At 50.9% G+C, this 20,487-nt stretch overlaps 2 protein-coding genes across 3 annotated transcripts in view; one reads left to right on the forward strand and one right to left on the reverse strand.

Moving 5' to 3' along the window:
• PTPRF (protein tyrosine phosphatase receptor type F) overlaps window positions 1-20,487 on the forward strand; it is a 1,292,748-nt gene that overhangs the window by 410,401 nt on the left and 861,860 nt on the right. The gene's annotated exons all lie outside the window — the stretch shown is intronic.
• Window positions 13,338-19,364, reverse strand: LOC120946123. Of its 2 annotated transcripts, XM_040360913.1 has the most exons (3): window positions 18,717-19,364; window positions 14,453-15,095; window positions 13,338-13,693 (listed from the first exon to the last, which is right to left on the reverse strand). In XM_040360913.1, the coding sequence occupies exons 1-2, from the start codon at window positions 19,216-19,218 to the stop codon at window positions 14,500-14,502; spliced, it is 1,098 nt and encodes a 365-aa protein (XP_040216847.1). In that variant the 5' UTR covers window positions 19,219-19,364; the 3' UTR covers window positions 13,338-13,693; window positions 14,453-14,499. The 2 variants fall into 2 exon arrangements, with proteins under 2 accessions (XP_040216847.1, XP_040216845.1); XM_040360911.1 differs by lacking the exon at window positions 13,338-13,693 and having other exon boundaries at window positions 14,097-15,095; window positions 18,717-19,363.

Here is a 20,487-nt window from a genome sequence, read left to right on the forward strand (position 1 = left end):
AATGAGGAAACTTGGCTCGCCGAGGTCCTCGGCGGCTTCACAAGGAACTCGACGAGCAAAACGGTGTGTTTTGCTCGTCGAGTTTCTCGGACGTGTGTACGGGGCCTAAGGGGTGATCAAGAGGTTAAATGTGTTCCCTCGTGAATGTTTCTAACTGTATGGGGGATGGGACTGACTAGAGGAGGAGCCAGATCGCTGCTCCTAGCTAGTAGGAACAGACGATCCGTCTCTCCTCTCCTGACAGAATGGGGATGTATGTGTTTACACACACACATGCCCGTTCTGACTCTCATGCCCGCAATCGTGCGTGGCCTGCGGGTGGACTTTGCGCCCGCTGGCCACGCACATCGGGTCCCCTGCTACGGCGCAGGAGAGCCGATCTGCCGCAGTATAATGACGGCGACTGGTCGGCTAGTGGTTCAAATAACGAGCATGTTTTGCTTACCTACACTGTGTGATGATTTTGCATAGAGCAGCCCCGATCCTCCTCCTACCAGCACTCCTTTCCTCTCCCCTGGTTCCGCCCTGCCCCTTGCTCACTGGCTGTGATTGACAATGGCTCCCACTGCTGTCTCTGAACCTATGAGGAGGGAGAGAGCGTAGAACCAAGGCCACATGACTGCAAATCCTCCAATCCGCTCTGCAAAGCCTGAGCAGGAGGCAAGATAACAGAACAGCTGGGTCACAAGGGTCACCCAACGCACTGCAGTTTAGCCCCACCCACAGGCGGGCCTTGCGGGGCGCAGGAGGAGGGGGATAAGTCACATGACCTGAAATGCTATCCTACTTTGAATAGTGTGATACAGGAATAGACTCATTTTTTTCTAGATTTTTTCCATCCTATTTGGTGACCGGGATGTAGAAAGGTTTGCTGACACTTTAATAACTTCATTAATTGGTGTCTTTATGTCTCTCCGGAGTTCGGCTTTAAAAGAAAAATGTGGTGTATTTTCAGCGCGCTTATATTGCGAGTCGTTATTTTAATATTCATCTGAAAGTCAGTTTTATTGTGACCTTCACATTTTTAGATGCTTTCTTCTAGATTCTGCCTCTAGTGGGTACCTGTATATCAGGCGGAGGGATCGTCAAGCCTTCACTGGGCCGGCGGAGATACACGAAGGGGGGGAAATTTATTATACTCCGTACAAAGCCAGGCAGATATCCGTCCCTTCCATCCCATTTGTCCTAATCTGCTCTCGTTTTGCTTCACACTTTAAAGCGTTTGTAAAGGAAAAAAATGTTTTCCTTTAAAATAACAAACATGTTATACTTACCTCCACTGTGCAGTTCGTTTTGCACAGAGTGGCCCCGATCCACGTCTTCTGGGGTCCCTCTGCGGCTTTCTCTGGTCCTCCCCGCAATTACTCAACACAGTCATGCGAGAGCTTGCATGGTGGTCAGTAATTGCGGGCGCGCTCCCGTGATACAGCGAGCGGCCATAGCCGCTCACTGTATCACTCGGCTCCGCCCCTCGGCGCGCCGCGTCACTGGATGTGATTGACAGCAGCGCCAGCCAATGGCTGCGCTGCTCTCAATCCATCCGCTCTAGCCAATCAGCGGCCAGGCTGGGCGGCAAAGAGGATCTCGGGACCGCGCGGGACTTTCGACAGGTCAGGTAAGTAAAACGGGGGCTTGGGGGGGGGGGGGGGGGGCGACAACACCAGATGTTTTTTCACCTTAATGCATAGATTGCATTAAGGTGAAAATTTGTTTGCATTTACAACCACTTAAAGCGGTTGTATACCCAAAATTCTGACTTTGCATTTAATTTTGTATTTAGTTAATTAAAATTAATTGCCATTGTTAATTTTTACTCTACCTCCCTCCTCCCAGTTATCGATATTTAGCCGAGTCATGACGTCTAACACGCATGCGCCGTATCCTCCTTTCCACCAGCAAGCCGAAACCCGGCCGGAAAAATTCAGTGTCTGTGTCGGGGGTGCGTCATTTCCTGTTTTAGACGTCAGCCCCGACATCCCGCGATGATTCCTCGGGTACCATGTGACTTGTACGTTACAGGGTGGAGGAGAGACAGAGGTGTCCTATCATCTCGATAGAACAGCGCTGGCCGCGCTCACAGCAAGAGGCGGAAAGGGGCGGGTGTATTATTCAGCAGAGATTTTTTTTAGTTGAACATTTCGATAGAACAGCGCTGGCCAGCACAGAGCGGGGGGGGACCCATACTGATAGAACAATGGGCTTGTTACTAAGACGCATGCGCGGGATTACGGAGATGAGAACGTACTGTGGGCGGAAATAAAGATAGTTTCAGATGTGGAAGACCACAGCGGAGATGGCGCCAGCTAATATGCAGAAAAACTTTTACAAGATAAAGAATATATGCAGTAAGATAAAACAATTATTTATATACAACGTGATCAATCGATTGCTAAATACCTTGTCTTTCATAATACTGTGAATATACAATTGATGAGGGAGGGTTTACAACCGCTTTAAGGACCCCTTCACGCCGATATACGTCGGCAGAATGGCGCGGCTGGGCACATCCACGTACATGGCTCTTTAAGCCTAGCCGTGGGGTCACGCGCGCCGCCGGCACGCTCCCTCGACCCGGTCCGAAGCTTCGTGACCACGACCGCAGGACTCGCGGACCCGATCGCCGTTGGAGTCCCGCGATCGGTCCCCGGAGCTGAAGAACAGGGAGAGCTGTATGTAAACACAGCTTTCCTGTTATTCACTGTGGCGCCGTGATCGATCGTGTGTTCCCATTTATAGGGAAACACAATCGATGACGTCACACCTACAGCCACACCCCCCTACAGTTAGAAACACAAATGAGGTCATACTTAACCCCTTGCGATCGCAAATCCCGGTTCTTTTGCGGGAGAGGAGACAGATTGTGTGTTCATACTAAGTATGAACACCGATCGGTCTCCTCCCCTAGTCAGTGCCACCCCCCCCTCACAGTTAGAACACACCTAGAGAACAGTTAACCCCTTGAGTGCCCCCTAGTGTTAACCCCTTCCCTGCCAGTGACATTTACACAATAATCAGTGCATATTTATAGCACTGATCGCTGTATAATTGTCAATGGTCCCAAAATAGTGTCAAAGGTGTCCAAAGTGTCCGCCGCAATGTCACACTCCCGATAAAAATCACAGCTCACCGCCATTACTAGTAAAAAAAAAAAAAAATGCCATAAATCTATTCCCTATTTTTGTAGACACTATGGCCCAGATTCAAAAATCACTTACGCTGACGTATCTCGAGATACGCCGCGTAAGTGTAAATATGCGCCGTCGTATCTACACAAACTGAGATACGCCTAAAAATAGGCTTCATCCGACCGACGTAACTTGCCTACGCCGGCGTATCGTGGGCGCATATTTACACTGGACGCATCTGGCGCTCCCATTAATTTCCTATTCAAATATGGAAATGAGGGAGATACGTCGATTCACGAACGTACGTGCGCATAATATACGCGGTTTGCGTAAGTCGTACGTCCGGCGTAAAGTTATTCCCCATATATGAGGCGCAACCCATGCAAAGGTATGGACCAGGGAACACAAGCCGTCGTATTTTACGTTGTTTACGTTGTACGTGAATATGGCTGGGCATAGGTTACGTTCACGTCGTAGGCAGTGATCCGTTGTATCTTAGGCATTCGTTTGACGTGATTCTAAGCATGCGCACTGGGGATGAGTCCACGGGACGGCGCATGCGCCGTTTGTTATTCGTATCTACTGTATCTGGCGCTCGGCCCATCATTTGCATGGGGTCCCGCCTCATTAGCATGGCTCATGCCCACTTCCACTTACGACGACTTACACCTATGAAACCCAGCGCAGATTTGGCAGCACTGGCTTTGTGAATCCAGTGCTTGTCTCTCTGCGCTGCGTCGGCGTAGCGTAAAAAAGATACGCTACGGCGCCATAAATATGCGCCAATGTATGTGAATCCGGGCCAATAACTTTTGCGCAATCCAATCAATATACGCTTATTGCGTTTTTTTTTTGTTTTTTTTTTTTTACCAAAAAGGGTGATCAAATACCACCAAAAGAAAGCTCTGTGGTAAACAAAAAAAGGACGTAAATTTTGTTTGGGTACAGTGCCACATGACCGCGCAATTGTCAGGTAAAGTGACGCAGTGCCGTATCGCAAAAAGTGGCCTGCTCAGGGAGGTGGGTAAATTCTTCAGGGGCAGAAGTAGTTAATAAAATGACGGACGGACATTTAACTCCAACTAGTGTCATGTCTTTTAATGGGAATGGGGGTTGGAGGTCTAGGGTATTAGCTGGATTCAGGTAGGGGCGTGCATCTTTGCGGCGGCGTAGCGTATTTACACTACGCCGCCGTAAGTCAGAGAGGCAAGTACTGTATTCACAAAGTACTTGCCTCCTAAGTTACGGCGGCGTAGCGTGAATAGGCCGGCGTAAGTGCGCCAAATTCAAATGAGGATGTGGGGGGCGTGTTTTATGCATATTAACTGTGACCCGACGTGATTGACGTTTTTTTACGAACGGCGCATGCGCCGTCCGTGTTCATATCCCAGTGTGCATTGCGACAAAGTACGCCACAAGGACGTATTGGTTTCGACGTGGACGTAAATTACGTCCAGCTCTATTCAAGGACGACTTACGCAAACTACGTCAAATTTTCAAATTTCGACGCGGGAACGACGGTCATACTTAACATTACTAGTGCAGCTATTTGATGGAATAACTTTACGCCTGAAAATGCCTTACGTAAATGGCGTATCTTTACTGCGACAGGCAAGCGTACGTTCGTGAATAGGCGTATCTAGTGATTTACTTATTCTACGCCAAACTCAATGGAAACGCCACCTAGCGGCCAGCCTAAATATTGCACCCTAAGATACGACGGCGCAGGCTGTCGTATCTTAGCTAGGTTTAAGTGCATCTCAGTTTGAGAATACACTTAAACTTAGGATGGTGCAGATTCCGAGTTAGGTCGGCGTATCTACTGATATGCCAGCCTAACTCTTTGTGAATCTACCTATATGTATGTATTAGGATGGCTACCCTAGTCATAACACTGGCTGGGAAGGGGTTAACATCTGGGGCAATCGAGGGGTAAATATGTGCCTTACTACGTGTATTGTATGTAAAGTGTTTTACTAATGGTTTCTCAGGAATGAGGAACTAGATCCCTCCCTCTGTACAGAGCTCTGTGTTAAATTCCAGCACAGATCACTGGGCTGTGATTGAACACAGCCGATCAGCAGGTCCTGATCTTTGGCCGGGACTTGCTGACATGCTCTGGCTTGTGTACTATCACAGCAGGTGCCAGGGCCGTCTTTAATATTTATTGGACCCTGGGCAAAATTTTTCTTCCTGAGCTGAACTAACCAGGTCACATGATACTGACATCACACATGTGGGCGTGTATACAGACTGCAGTGGAAATCTCCTCCTAACTGAACTCTCAGCACTGAAAAAACTGTGCAGTTTGTCATTGACTGTTGTATACAGATCAGCCAAAAAGGTATAAAGTAGCATAATTTTAATGTAAAAAGAAGATTTATAAGCTGTGGGCAGGCAGAAGAACTATTTTCATATTACTGGGTTTAGTAACACTTTAATGACCACGGTTGCAGACAGAACTTTCAAACATGCCCCTTTATCTCCCCAGTGGGTAGCATTCAGGTGATGGTGAAAATGACCTCCGAGGGTATGATATACATATGCATGCTGCCCCTATTTACATATGACTGTTGCTTACCCCGCCTCTATTTACATATTAATGCCACCGCTATTTGCACATCAATGCCGTAAACACAGCGTCTGCAGGTGAGTCATCTGTACACAATAATAGGGCAGAGCTGGGCAGAATTAGTAACATACCTGTAACTTCACACTGAGATATCAGGACACAGCATGGGACTAAAACCTCAAGGGATGAGGGAATTTAAACTGGGATAGTTGAGAAGTATGAGGCAGCTGATTTGGGCCCCACAACAATGACACGGCCCAGGGCAGCTGCCACTTTTGCCCTGCCTTGAAGACAGCCCTGGCGGGTGCTTGCTGGGGGCGCTCAGGGAAGTAGGCAGCAATGTACAGGTACGTCGCTTTGCCTACAGCTCATCCGCAGTACATCGCAGGCGGGCAGGCGCTAAGTGGTTACAAAAGAGAACACGTGCCCATGGGCGTCCGCTGAAATTTTTCCAGGGGGGGGGGGGCGCTTCCGCAGTGGCGATACACAGTCGCATTTAACCCTTTCTTCAAACGCTAGCAGGGGTTAAAAACACCCTGCTAGCGGCCAAGTAGCGCAGCTAAAACAATGGTAAAGCTGCGCTTTACCGATAAGGCGGCCAGCTGGCAGTGTGAAATTGCTCTTGAGATAATTCAGCTTCACTCCATGCCCATGTAAATATAGCCTAGAGAATGTACATACCCCACTTCAGCACAGATGGACCCCCCTTCAGCACAGACCCCCCATTCTGCACAAACCCCTCTATTGAGCACAGATGGACCCCCCTTCAGCACAGCCCCCCATTCAGCACACACACCCCCCCTTCAGCACAGACGGACCCCCCCTCCCCCATCCTATTCAGTACCTCAGATCAGCCATCAACACGGCATGGGCACAGCAGGTTCCCTCCCCCTTTGTACACATAAACACTGGAGGGGGAGGCGGCTTCACTCTGCTCGCTGTGTCTGTGTGACATCCGGCCCGGGACTGCTCAGACAGCCCACAGCCTCGAGACTCTTCAACACCTTCTCGATTTTCCAGGGGGGGTCAATTGCCCCCCCCCCCTTTGCCCTATGGAGCGTACGCCCATGCACGTGCCTTTACAATCACTTTCATTAAAGTTTTTCCAAAGCCCAACCTTTTTCTTACTATTAAAATGAGTCCTCTATAGTCAAACCATCAAATGACCGGTGTCATTACTGATCACATGTGGAGCACCATGGGAGTTACAGATTAAACAGTTGCAGTTACCATTCACATCTAGGAGTTTTTACGCATGTAGCGCTACGCCGCTGCCGCCAGAGGGCTGGAAACACATGTGCCTCTATGGAGATGGTTCACATCTCCACGCCTGACGCCTGCCGCCTGAAAAAAGGTCCCGGACCTTTTTTTCAGGCGTCTTTCGGCGTTCGGCTAGGAGATGGGAAGCATCTCCATAGAGGGGGTCAATCTGGGGCACATCTAGGCGGACAATACCGGCGTTTTGTCGCCGCAAATCGCGGTACAAAACGCTGATATTTGTACCGTGATTTGCGGCGACAAAACGCCGCGATTTCGTCCGCATAGATGTGAATGGAGCCTAAAGAGAGACAAAGATGGCAGCTTCCATGGCTGAAAAGCATAGGAAGGTTTTGGTTTCGCTTTAAACATCCACCAATCACAAGGCCTCAAAAAGCTGGGAGTACTTTTTTTTTACAGCGGTGTTTTCGATGATTTTTTTTTTTAACAGACCTGCCAGCGAAGTCCATTATCTGCATATAAACAGCGTGGCGCACGTCTGTATTCCGCACGGGTTACTTAATATATCACATTAGACAGCGTGCTTTCCTTCCAGCGGAGTACGGCACCCATAAGGAACGAGAGTTTATTAACAATCCAGCACAAGCCCATTATCTATCAAGCAAAACTGTTTGTGAAGAGTCAGACAGATGTTCTCATCTACAAGTCTTGTGTGTGAGTGTTTTTTTTTTTTTTTTTCACGGTAATAAGCAGGAACAATCAGAATGCTGATATTACAACCCTCAGGAAATGTCAGAGTGGCGGAGATAGCACAATGAATGCTCGAGTCCCTCTCATCTGAACAGACGCAGATTATTCAGATTTGCGATTTACTGAGACTCGACTGCGCTGCCTTGAGTTAAAGCGGAACTGTTATCTGCTTCATGTTTTGTTAGATATTCATGCAAAAGAGGGCTTAGAGAGGACGTGAACTCTTGATGCTGTGCCCAAAAAAAGACAAGCGGTGGGCAAAGGGCTAGTCAACATTATTGTGTGTGTGATCTCCTTGCGGCCATTACTGACATGGTTCTGTTCTGTGTCTCTGTGTGGAGGAGTCAATGAGAAAGGAAAAGAAGTCCCAGCCTCAGCCTAGACTCCTTTCAGACCACACCCTCAACATGGGAAGGAGGTCATCTTGGTAGAGGAGTAGAACTTTCTCATGTCTGAGGTGCCCCTAGGATGACTGGTAATCCGATGACTAGATGAGTAATGTGTCATGGATATGCAATAGTCTGGCAGCTTACCTGTTTCCATCTGTCCATTAAGAGGCCTGACTCTGTTCTGGTTCCCTTCTTATCTCCTCTACTTCCTGTATGGCCCCACCCAGGCCATCCCAGGAAGTCTATATTAACTGTTGCACTACAGGCCTGCACTGCTGTTCAAGTGTTGTTTGCTTAGTTCCTGTCTGCAGTGTGCTACGATTATCTTCCTGTGTACCGTTTTTGGCTTGTCCCTGAATTCTCCTGTTTGCCTGTGCCCTTGACCTTTTGCCTGTCCCTCGGTTACCCTAGTCTGCCTGTTGCCCTGACCTCGGCTAACCCATCACTACCGTTGTCCTGCTTGCTGCTTCCCCTCTCTCTCTCTGCGGAGCGTGACCTAGGGGATCCCAGGGGTCGCGACCTGGATCCAGCTGCGGCGAAGGCCATCCTCACCACTAGAGGCTCTGGTGAACACAAAACTTGTTTTTTGACTCCGCGCCCTGGGCGATCTTGGGTTCACGCTTCCTCTCTTATAGCAGCAGTCGGCTATAGGGTTCACTACCCTGTGGTGCATCCCTGACCTACGGGGTGCACTTGTCACCTGGCCACAGGTGACCTGACATAATGATTAGGAAGCAGGTGGAGGAAGCATGGACCTACAGAATGAATGAAGAAGCAGGGATATTCTTGCACTGCAGTTTCTCAGGAACAGGTTTCTCTCCAGAAAGGAAAACAGTGAACACAGCATAGTCACGATTACTAAATCTCACTCCAAACCTGGTGAGACTAGAAGTTGGGGCAACAGTGCCTTAGATCAGCCTTTTTCAACCAGGTTGCCCAGGCAGCCTGGGGTGCCTTCAAGTTTCTTCAGGGTAGGGTGACCACATTTCCAAACTGCCATTCAGGGACACACCCCTCTCTCACCTTCCACCAAAAAAGGGGGGGCAGGGGGAAATGTAGTCTCGGGGTTGATCGGGAATTTGGCGACGGGTTATTTGTCAGGTGAATGGGCCACTTGCCACCAGATGAGGTGCCGCTTGCCACCCATAGCCTGCCACCAGACGCAGTGCTGCTGTCACTCCCACTGCATGACCCGCGTGCGTAGAAGGAAAGGAGTGGCGTCACTATCTGGAGAGTGAAGATCACACCAGTTCCTGCTGCTTGCCGCTGGGTGCCAGAGAAGGAGGAGGTGCCGGGGTGGGTGGGGACAGCAGTGCTGCACTAGGCGTAGGCCTCGCTCCCGGTCTCACTGTCTGAGAGTAAATTGTCACTGGTTGCAAGATGCCAGGCAGCACTGGCCCTAGCAACCAGTTCCGAAAATGTAGTTATTAGTTAGTAGGGGGTGGCTGTGTCTTCTATTTCATTCCGGGACATTGTATTGTCCCGGAATGAAGGTGCCCGGGACCCAGGACAGACATGTCAATTGTGGGACAGACCCGGGCAATCCGGGACACGTGGGCACCCTACTTCAGGGGTGCCTTGGGTAAAATGCCTAAAATTGCTCAACAATTGTGTACAAGCCAGTGGCTGGATCAAGCCTGCTTTTAGTTACGCAAAGCCACAGGTTTTTATTGTACACCATTACAACCTTCTAGGCGCCAGCCCTAACAATCAATAACATCATTGGTTAATAGGGAGGATGTTGGGTGTAGTATCCTTGTTTGCTCCACCCCTTCCCCTCTCCATCAGCACTGGGGTCACATTCGCTGAGTTTAAGGAGAGAAATTACCGTATTTATCTGCGTATACCGCACACTTTTTTGCCCTGAAAATCAGGGCAAAATCGTGGGTGCGCGGTATACGCCGATACCCGCTTTCCTGCGCCGAGTTTCAATACTGCACCGACATATACCGAGCGCAGTACACTCAGGTATAGTCGGGCAGTCTCGGCTCCTTCCGCGCTCACGTCCTGGACGTACAGGACGTCAGCGCGAAAGTTGCCGAGCCTGCCCGACAATACACGAGTGTACTGCGCTCTGTATATGTCGGCGCAGTATTCAATCGTGTGTACGCGGATATTGCCTGGGTCGACGCCGTCAAAGTCTTGACATGTATAGAAGTTGCTCAAAAGATGCTCGACGTGTTTCGCGGATCTTCTTCAGGAGCATTAGAACTACTACAAAAATAATAAACAAAGAAAATAAAAAAATATTAAGACATATGCTAAAAACAGATCCCAATTCTGGGATCATAAATAAGCATTAGATTGTTATGGGGGTTGTCAGGCCTACTTAAATGAGTAAAAGAATATTCCATTACAATCATACACCATACCTTCTTTAACTGCCAGAAGGGAGATTTAGCTGTTTGTTCTTAAAACATCTATTGATTTAACACTCAACGCTCTTGCCGTTTGTGTCTGCAATTTTAACCGACACTTTTTTTTTTTTGGCAACAGTCAGCAGCCAGACACAAATGCATTGATTATCTCTTCTACGGGCCTGCGCGTTCGTATTGTGTGACCTTCGATGAATTAAATTAAATTGGCCTTGCGGTTACAGTTTCTATTGTGCATTAAAACAACAACTGTCTGAGTCCTGTGTCCATTTTCCAGTCAATCAGAGCGTGTTTTTTTTTATTTTAGTTTTTTGGAGGGAAGGGGGGGTTTCATTGTCTGTGTAAAATGTACCATGACTTTCCAATTACTGCACAAAGGCCCGGGCCCAGAAATGTGAGGTGCAGCAGAATAATTGGGTGTTTTTCTCTGCATACGGTTTCATCCGCTTTAGTTTCATCTGCTGATGTTGAACTGTGAAGGTCGGAGGTTATTTAAAAGAATACCAAAACTTCAGAAGTGTATCTGCATGATGTGTGTATGAGCCGTACCCCCGGCCCTTTGATTCTGCAGTGTGGAGTTGGGAAGAGACGGTTTGGTGCTGATAACTGCCACTGCTTTCTTCTGTCAGGAGGAAGATATTTGGCCTTAAAGGAAACCTGTGCTGACAATATGGTGGCTGCCGTTGTCGGCCTTCCCTTCTGAAGATGTTAATTGTCTGTCTGTCAGGGTTCTCTATAGGCATATCTTCCTGGCAGCAGTACCAAGTGAACTGCCAATCAGGGATTCTGTATCCCTAATCTGCATTGGTTGAAGGCAGAGGAGGCACCCAAGGTCTAATAGACCTCTGATGGCAGCGTAAAGAGCACCTGCCACTTTCTCTGTATTATCACATAGACGGTTTGTCAAGCCCTTTGCAATAGTAATGAAATTAAACTGGTTCTAAAGCTTTAAGGTTGTTTACCTTAATGCAGGCATGTCCAAAGTCCGGCCCGGGGGCCAATTGCGGCCCCCCGTTCCAGTTTAATGTGGCCCCCCCCTGGTAATTTGGATACATACTATATTTCTTAGCGCTGCCTCGGAGGGGACAGGGAGAGGGGGAACGAGTGCTGTCAAATTACATACAGGAGAATCTCCTGTTTACTCTGTGACATCTGTAATAGGAAGTCCCGTCTCCTGAGCTGCCATTGGACGACTCCTCTGTCTATCCTAGGAGGCGGGAGAAATTGTATTAAAAAGGCTGCTGTGTAAACAAGAGATTCTCCTGTATGTAATCTGTTGGTGCTCATCCCGCCTCCCCTTCCCTCCAAGGCTGCAGATGGACATCGATCAGGCTGCATTCATGGCAATGGAGAGGCTGCATTCATGTCAATGGCGAGGCTGCACATGGGCACTGATTAGGCTGCATTGATGGGCAATGACCCTTATTTTGCTTCACAGTTTTTTATTTACATTTTTTTCCCCTGAAACTTCCCTCCTAAAGTGAAGGTGCGTGTTATACGCCGATAAATACGGTATATCCAAATAACATGCCCACGCTCATCTCTTCACCACACATAGCCACAAAGACAAGAGAATTTGTGTTGGATAGTGTATTAGTTGCTCGAACGAACACACTTAGACCAAATTTTATTGGTTCAAAGAATGTCAGGCAAAATGGTTGGCCCTCACGCATATTCACTTTATCAAATCTGGCCCTCTTTGAAAAAAGTTTGGACACCCCTGCCTTAATGCATTCTATTGTTGCGGTACCCCCATAGGGGCTGCTGGTGATTGTGGCCTGTCTCTCACCCTGCACAGCCAGGAACACACATTTCCAGACATACAGCTGTCAATAAATAGTCCTTGTACTTGTTTTTTGTTGTTTTTATATATATATATATATATATATATATATATATATATATACATATTGGATGCCCACTTGATCAATAGGAATTCTTCAGGGACACAACTATATACATCCAGTATATACACTTCTCCTCTTCTACCTCCAGCACAGACTTTCTTGTAGAACTACAACTCCTGGGACCAGCTAGCAATACATTTAGGACCTGACACTGGCCCAAAGCAAATGCAGGCAGGGACCATGGGCCTCTATGGTGTAGAAAAATATGGTAGTCCTAGTGCTAGGTGTCCCACATGGCTACTGATCCCAGTACCACCCCTTCAGGCCCTGCCAGCCCCCCTGGCTGCAGCTGCCTCTTTCCACTGCCTGTGCCGCCACAGTCCTCCCTTCTGGCTCTGCACCAATCCCAGACTGCTTGCACCCAGTCCTCTCTGGCGTGCCTCCTAGTCCTCCTGACTGTATGTCATAACCCTCCTGGCTGTTCCTGTTGTTCCTCCTGGAGACCTGCCTAGCAGTGTTCTCCTGCTGTCCTCTTCTCTCCCAGTGCTTCCTGGCCAGGACACTACTGTGGTGTTAGGAAGGCTTTGGCCACACAAGCCCAGGCCCAATGTTACACCCCCCCCCCAGACTGGGGAGCTACTTCAAATGCCACAACAGCTCTACACTTAACACTCAATCTCCAGCTTGCACCTGAACTCTCCTCACCAGCTGGGCTGACCCTGAGAATTTGAGGAGGTCTGCCCCCTGCTAATTCAAGTTGGGGCAGGCAGCTTCACCTTAATTCCCTTCACATCTTTCTAGAAGTTCCAGTACATTCTAGAAATATGGAGGAGGTCTCAGTGATGCTGCTGTGAGTCTGTGAGACTGCCAGCCAAGCCTGCATAAATATACCTGTGTAAAAAAAAAAAAAGAACAATTTACACTTCTAGCACTAGAGGGTGCTACATATGCATGACTAGGGCAGCCGGATAACTTACCGCACCAACCAATACAAGCATATACCCCTTAACATTAAACCTTTCCCAATAACCACACTGACACCTGCTGGATTTAAAATGGCCTGGTAGGCCTTTATTAACAAATACAAAAACTGTATATATATATATATATACACCATCATATACATATATATATCACCCAACTTTAAATATTTAACCTATTCCTCAATTGTTAAACCTTTTAACCATACCTTGGTTGTCAGTCCCCCTGACAACCCCTGATCACTCTTTTGGGCCTGTGGTACCCTCTTAGCTAACGACATGTCCCCAGTCGCGACTACCGACTCGAAGACCTAGCTGACCACAGACCCACCCACTTCTCCCCTGGTGGTCCAGACTGACACCAGACCACCAAGGCAGACACCATCCCTGTAACTATGCCCCCCCACCGTTTTTACCTAACCACCGTCTATTTCTACCAAACGGCAGGGGAACCCACCGCCATCCTGTACTGTCAAAACCACCTAACTCCTATAATTAGGGCGGGAGGGTGGGACTTCTCTCCTTGCTTCTTCCCCCGGACTGATGCTGCCCCTCCTCCAGCATCACCTAGCTCACTGAACTCTCCTCCCCCTCTCCTCACCTCCTCCAATAGTTAATTTCTAGGATCCTATTAACCACCCCCTCTAACTTTAACCCTTTCTACACCTAAGTTCCCTACACCCTGTCATGCTGTCCTCCGCCTCCATTGCATTGCAGCTACGAACTTGTCTTGACTAGGGCAGCCGGATAACTTACCGCACCAACCAATACAAGCATATACCCCTTAACATTAAACCTTTCCCAATAACCACACTGACACCTGCTGGATTTAAAATGGCCTGGTAGGCCTTTATTAACAAATACAAAAACTGTATATATATATATATATACACCATCATATACATATATATATCACCCAACTTTAAATATTTAACCTATTCCTCAATTGTTAAACCTTTTAACCATACCTTGGTTGTCAGTCCCCCTGACAACCCCTGATCACTCTTTTGGGCCTGTGGTACCCTCTTAGCTAACGACATGTCCCCAGTCGCGACTACCGACTCGAAGACCTAGCTGACCACAGACCCACCCACTTCTCCCCTGGTGGTCCAGACTGACACCAGACCACCAAGGCAGACACCATCCCTGTAACTATGCCCCCCCACCGTTTTTACCTAACCACCGTCTATTTCTACCAAACGGCAGGGGAACCCACCGCCACCGCGGCACAAGTGGGACCACCTCACACTTGGGCCCGCCGCCACACCAGGAAAGCCCTCCTAACGCCCTCCTCCAATCCCAGAGCCCAAAGATCGATCCCGATCGGGTTGAGATGAACCCCGTCCCCCCTCAGGTACCTCCAAGTCTCAACTTCTAAATCTGAATGGCGAACCGCTATCCCACCTTGCTGCACCACAAACCTGCCCACTTCTCTGTTCACCTTTATCCGGGCCTTATCCAAACGCTCCAATGACCTGGCCTCCCTCCAGGCCATGCGAGCCACAATATCTGACCAAACAATGATCAGGTCAGGGAAAGAGGCCCGCAGTCGGCGTATATCCCATTGTATGTCTTTGATCACCTGGCGCATCGGCCGGACGCTCAAATCATTCCCCCCCGCATGTAACACCAAAATGTCCGGGGCCCTGTCTAAGCTAGCCCCCCTGTGAACTTCGGGTAACACCTTCTGCCACATGAGACCCCTAATCCCTATCCATCGTACCCTTCCTTCCTCCCTGGGCACCCCCAGCTGTCTCCCCCCAGGCTTGACATCCGCCCTTCTTGCCCCCCAAAACACAAATGAATGTCCTAGGATCCAAATCAGACAACCTTGGGGATCTGTAAAGACAAAAAAGAGAAAAACAATACCCAGCAGGACCAAAAACAACCCCCCGAAAACATTAACATCAGCATTGTCAACCACCGATACCTCATTGTTTACAACAAATGAGGCCGTACATACAGTTTATATCTATTAGACTCCCATCTGCCAATCCGCTTTACAGAATCTGCAGGCAGGCCTCCCCTTGCCGCTTCCGTTGCTGCCCCTATTCGAAACGAATGCGCCGAATATTCTCCCGGGACTAGACCCCCCTCCTTCAGACATTTCCGGAACACCGCCGTAAACTGGAACCGAGACAAACATTCCCCTTTTTGATGGATGAACAGAGCCTCCCCCCCTTTTGGGCGAACGCCCAAAAACCGCCTTACCACCTCAACCGGGCATGTTAGTGGACAATTCCCCCGGAACAACTCTATTTTTACGCCCCTACCTAGTTGATCCGTCTTCGAACGGCTAAGCCAAATCACCACCGATTCCTCCAGGCACCTAACGTCCTGCATTCGTAGTCCTCCCCCCACCACCTTGGAGGGGGAAACTAATTCCCCCACCCTGAACGCCCCAGAAAAGGCCAGAACGAAAACAGCCCGAAAAAGTATCTGCTCATAAAGCGATGCGCAAACCTTTTCCAAATTCCCCAATACCGTACCCAGGACCGCGAACGACACCGGACGCCTGGAATCCCGTGTAGTACTGCCCTTCCTGTATCCCTTTAACACCCTGCGCACCACAAAGGATTTTGTAAAATCCCTGAGGCCCGCCATCTGAAATAAAAAAGCCAATGCCGCCATCTTTTTGCTAATGGCGCCACCCGAGGTTCCCCTCTCGTAATTGCAGCACACAAAGTATAAGACCAACGACTGCAGGTCTTCTGGATCTTCCGACCCTCCTACCTCCTCCCTCAGTGCGGACCATTCCTGCCACACCTTAGAGTAAGCTCGCCACGTTCCCTCGCTGATCGACTGCCGAATCAATCCTGCGGCGACTCCAGTGCAATGTCCCACAACTTCTGAGGACAGGGTTCCCCCTGCCCCTCTGCCCCTGGCGCCAGGATCCGGAATTCCGCCCACTGGAAACGAGATAAAGCATCCGCCAATCTGTTATCCACCCCAGGAATGTGCACCGCATATATCAAGGCATTCACTTTGAGACACTTAAGTACCAAGTACCGCAGTAACCTAATCACCGGGGGCGAGGATGCCGATATGCTGTTGATCGCCCACACCACCCCCATGTTGTCGCAATTGAAGCGCACCTTTTTATTCCTGAAGAACTCCCCCCACAATTCCATCGCCACCACGATGGGGAACAACTCCAGCAGCACCAGGTTCCGGAGGAACCCTGCTGCCCTCCAAGACTCCGGCCAGGGCTCCGCGCTCCACCGTCCGTTGAAATAGGCCCCATAGCCCACTGACCCCGCCGCATCGGTAAATAGAGCCAGGTCGGCGTTGCTGACCGGCCCCGTCTGCCACATCGAACGACCATTGAAAGAGTCCAGGAACGTTCCCCAAACCCTCAGATCGTCTCTCAGTTCATTGGTCAGGCGCACAAAATGGTTTGGCACCCGGACCCCTGCCGTGGCCCCTGAAAGCCTTCGGCTGAAAATGCGTCCCATGGGAATAATCCGACACGCGAAATTTAACTTCCCCAACAAGGATTGGAGCTCCTTCAATCGAATCTTCCGCTTCACCCGGGCCTCACTGACCTCCCTCCTCAAAGCCAACACCTTATCCTCTGGTAGCCTACATTCCATCGCCACCGAGTCAATGGTGATCCCCAAGAACACCAGCTCAGACGCAGGGCCCTCCGTTTTGTCGGGGGCCAAGGGGATCCCAAAACGTTCCGCCAAATACTGTACCGTACCCAACAGAACCCCGCAACAGCGGGAGTCCGGGGGTCCTATGCACAGGAAGTCATCCAAATAGTGGATGACGGAATTCACCCCCGCCACTTCCCTGACCGCCCATTCAAAGAACGAGCTAAACGTCTCAAACAAAGCGCACGATATGGAACAACCCATCGGCAGGCAACGATCAACAAAATACTCCCCCTGCCAGTGGCACCCCAGCAAACGCAAACTAGTGGGGTGCACCGGTAACAGCCTGAAGGCGGATTCCACATCCGTCTTTGCCATCAAAGCCCCTTTCCCGTACTTTCTAACCCAAGACACCGCCGCATCAAATGATGTATAGGTAACCGCACAACTCTGCGGATCAATACCATCGTTGACCGACCCCCCTTTTGGGTGCGACAGATGATGTATCATCCGAAATTGACCCACTTCCTTCTTCGGAACTACGCCCAACGGGGACACCACCAAACCCCCCACAGGTGGTTCCCGAAACGGGCCGGCCATCCGGCCGAGCGCCACCTCCTTGGCCAGCTTAGCCGACACCACCCCCGGATGTCGCAGAGCTGACCGCAAATTGTCCGCCACCGGAGGGACCTCCGCCAACGAACTCGGAATCACGAAACCCTCCCCGAACCCCTGCTCTAGCAAACGCGCCGCCGCCCTGTCCGGATACTTACTTAGAAAAGGCAGCATCCTTTCCAGTCTCACCGGCGTCATTCCCTTTTCCAGCGCCATCTCCGGCCCGCTTCCCCTGTTTGAAACACCTATTGAACGCGTGCGACCCACCACACCCTGAGCACTCGTGCTTGAAGCGGCATGATCCTCCAAAACGACAGGTTCCGTCGTTGAACTGCCAGCACACCCCTTTCTTTTTGAGGGCCGGCGATCCCGCGGAGGAAGCGCCGCCGGCCCCCCCAGGAAAGGACTGGCCCGCCGCCCTGGTCGAGGTCATCAACCTCATCCACAGGCTAATGTCCTTATGGTCCCAGCGGATGGAGGGACGCACCGCCCTGCGCTGACGAAACTGTTCGTCATACCTCAACCACGCCAGACCCCCGTACACCCTATGCGCTTCGTGAATGGCATCAAGGTAACAGAATAGGGCCGTGCATTTCTCGGGGGCCTTTTCCCCGATCACGCTAGCCATAATCGCAAACGCCTGTAGCCAATTCGTAAACGTCCGCGGAATGAGCCTATACCGACGTTTTTCTTCCTCATCCTTTTTGCTCTCGTCCGGCTTCACCCGGTCGAGGTGAAATTTTTCCAACGGGAGCAGGGAAAATATTTCCACAAACTCGTCCTTCTGAATTTTCTCCCTCACCTCTGGCTTAAGATGGGCACCCAACGGCCCTTCAAAGCAAATGTAAATTTCCCCCCTAGCCGCGTCATCCAGCCGCACCTTGTCCCCGTCCTTGTCCTTGTCTTTGTCCTTGTGTTCCGCCGCCGTTCCCACGCCGTCCTTGTCCGTCTGTGTCCCTGCCACGCCTGTCCCTGGATTCGCCGGCACCGGGGGAGGGACAACTACCGCTGTCAGCGCCTGAACGGCGGGGGCAGGAACCGGGAGGGGGGGTACTGGCACCGGGGGGACCCAAGGACCCAGCGGGCTCGCAACCTGAGGAGCACCCCCATCTAGCCTACGTAACAATTCCCGTAAGGCATCCCACACACCCCCCTCCCCTGAGGGACTAAGCACCGCCACCCCCCCCACTAATGTCCTGCGCACTAACCCCACCCCTACCCCCCGCAACCACATTAGATGTAGTCTTACCGGTTCGGCGCGGCCGTGAAGGTCCTCCAGCCGACAGGTTCCCATAACGTCCATCCTCCGCGGGGTCCTCCGGCAGCTCCCCCTCTTCACTGCTGCTGGAACCGGTCGCCGCCTGCCCGTGTGGTCGTTGACGAACCTCCTCACTCCTTCCCCGACCTCTGGACACAGCTGGCGTTGTGACAGGTATGGGAGCCACCACCCCCCGAGGGCTCTCGTCTCCATCGCTGCTGAACTCTTCAATCAGATCATCCCTCAGCACTGCGGCTGCAGCCTGAGCACCACTGCCCCTCCGGTCAACCCTCCCAGACTCCGAACGGTGCCTGGAGGCGGGACCTCCCGACTGACGTGACTGGCCTGGTGTCGCTCCATCTGCATCCCTGAACGCATCCCCACCGCGTGCGAGGCCGCCGCCTGTGGACCGAGCTAGGCCGGCGCCTGTCTGAGGGTCCTTCCCACGCCGGGCCGCCCCCCCGACCGGAACATCGCCACCGGGGACAGCCATGTGAATCTGGGCCTGCACCAACACAGGGGAGGTAGGCCTGGGCACCCGAGAGGCTCCCCCGCGCTGCGCGCTTCCCGTCCCCCCGCCCCCCGCCCGTGCAGTGGCAGACTGAGATTGCTTGGCGGGGGGGCCCGACGGGGGCCTACTGGGACTCCGCACCCGACGCTGCGACCTGGGGGTATTATCTGGGCTAAAGCGCTCCGGCGGTATCGACCGCCTCGCGCGCGTTGAAGCAGGCCTAGACCCGACCGGGGCCTGCTTCACCCCCCGCAGAGTGGCGGTGATCTGGCTTTGCAGCCAGTCCGCGCCGTGGACCTCCGCAACAGCTTGAAGCTGCGCTAACAACCCGGCTACCTCTGACATTTTTCTTCCCTTCCTTGCCTTTTCCACAGATGACCCAGAGCGCTGACCCGATACACAGACAGGCTGCAGGACTTCTCTCCTTGCTTCTTCCCCCGGACTGATGCTGCCCCTCCTCCAGCATCACCTAGCTCAGCCTTTCTCAACCAGTGTGCCGCGGCACACTGGTGTGCCGTCAGAGGTTTTCAGGTGTGCCGCGGGGGTCAGTGGAGAGAAGGCTGTCAGATGAGCTCTCCTGCCGAACTGTGAGAAGCTCTGTCGGCTTCAAAAATGAAAGTGAAGTGCAGAGGAGTTTGCTGTGCTCTCTGCTTCCCCCTAGAGTGCAGTACCCGGCTAAAGAGAAATCTGAAAAGGTACTGAGCTAGAAGCTACATTATTTTTTTTTAAAATGGCTTTATACATTTGTCTGTGTGTGTGTGCACATGTGACTGTCTCTGTGTGTGCACATGTGACTGTCTGTGTGTGTGCACATGTGACTGTCTGTGTGTGTGTGTGTGTGTGCACATGTGACTGTCTGTATGTGTGCACATGTGACTGTCTGTATGTGTGTGTGCGTGTGTGTGTGCACATGTGACTGTCTGTATGTGTGTGTGCGTGTGTGTGTGCACATGTGACTGTCTGTATGTGTGTGTGCGTGTGTGTGTGCACATGTGACTGTCTGTATGTGTGTGTGCGTGTGTGTGTGCACATGTGACTGTCTGTATGTATGTGTGTGTGCACATGTGACTGTCTGTCTGTATGTGTGTGTGTGCACATGTGACTGTCTGTATGTGTGTGTGCGTGTGTGTGTGCACATGTGACTGTCTGTATGTGTGTGTGCGTGTGTGTGTGCACATGTGACTGTATGTGTGTGTGCGTGTGCACATGTGACTGTCTGTATGTGCGTGTGTGTGTGCACATGTGACTGTC

This window comes from Rana temporaria, chromosome 7, assembly GCF_905171775.1.
Source record: "Rana temporaria chromosome 7, aRanTem1.1, whole genome shotgun sequence".
Taxonomy (NCBI): domain Eukaryota; kingdom Metazoa; phylum Chordata; class Amphibia; order Anura; family Ranidae; genus Rana; species Rana temporaria.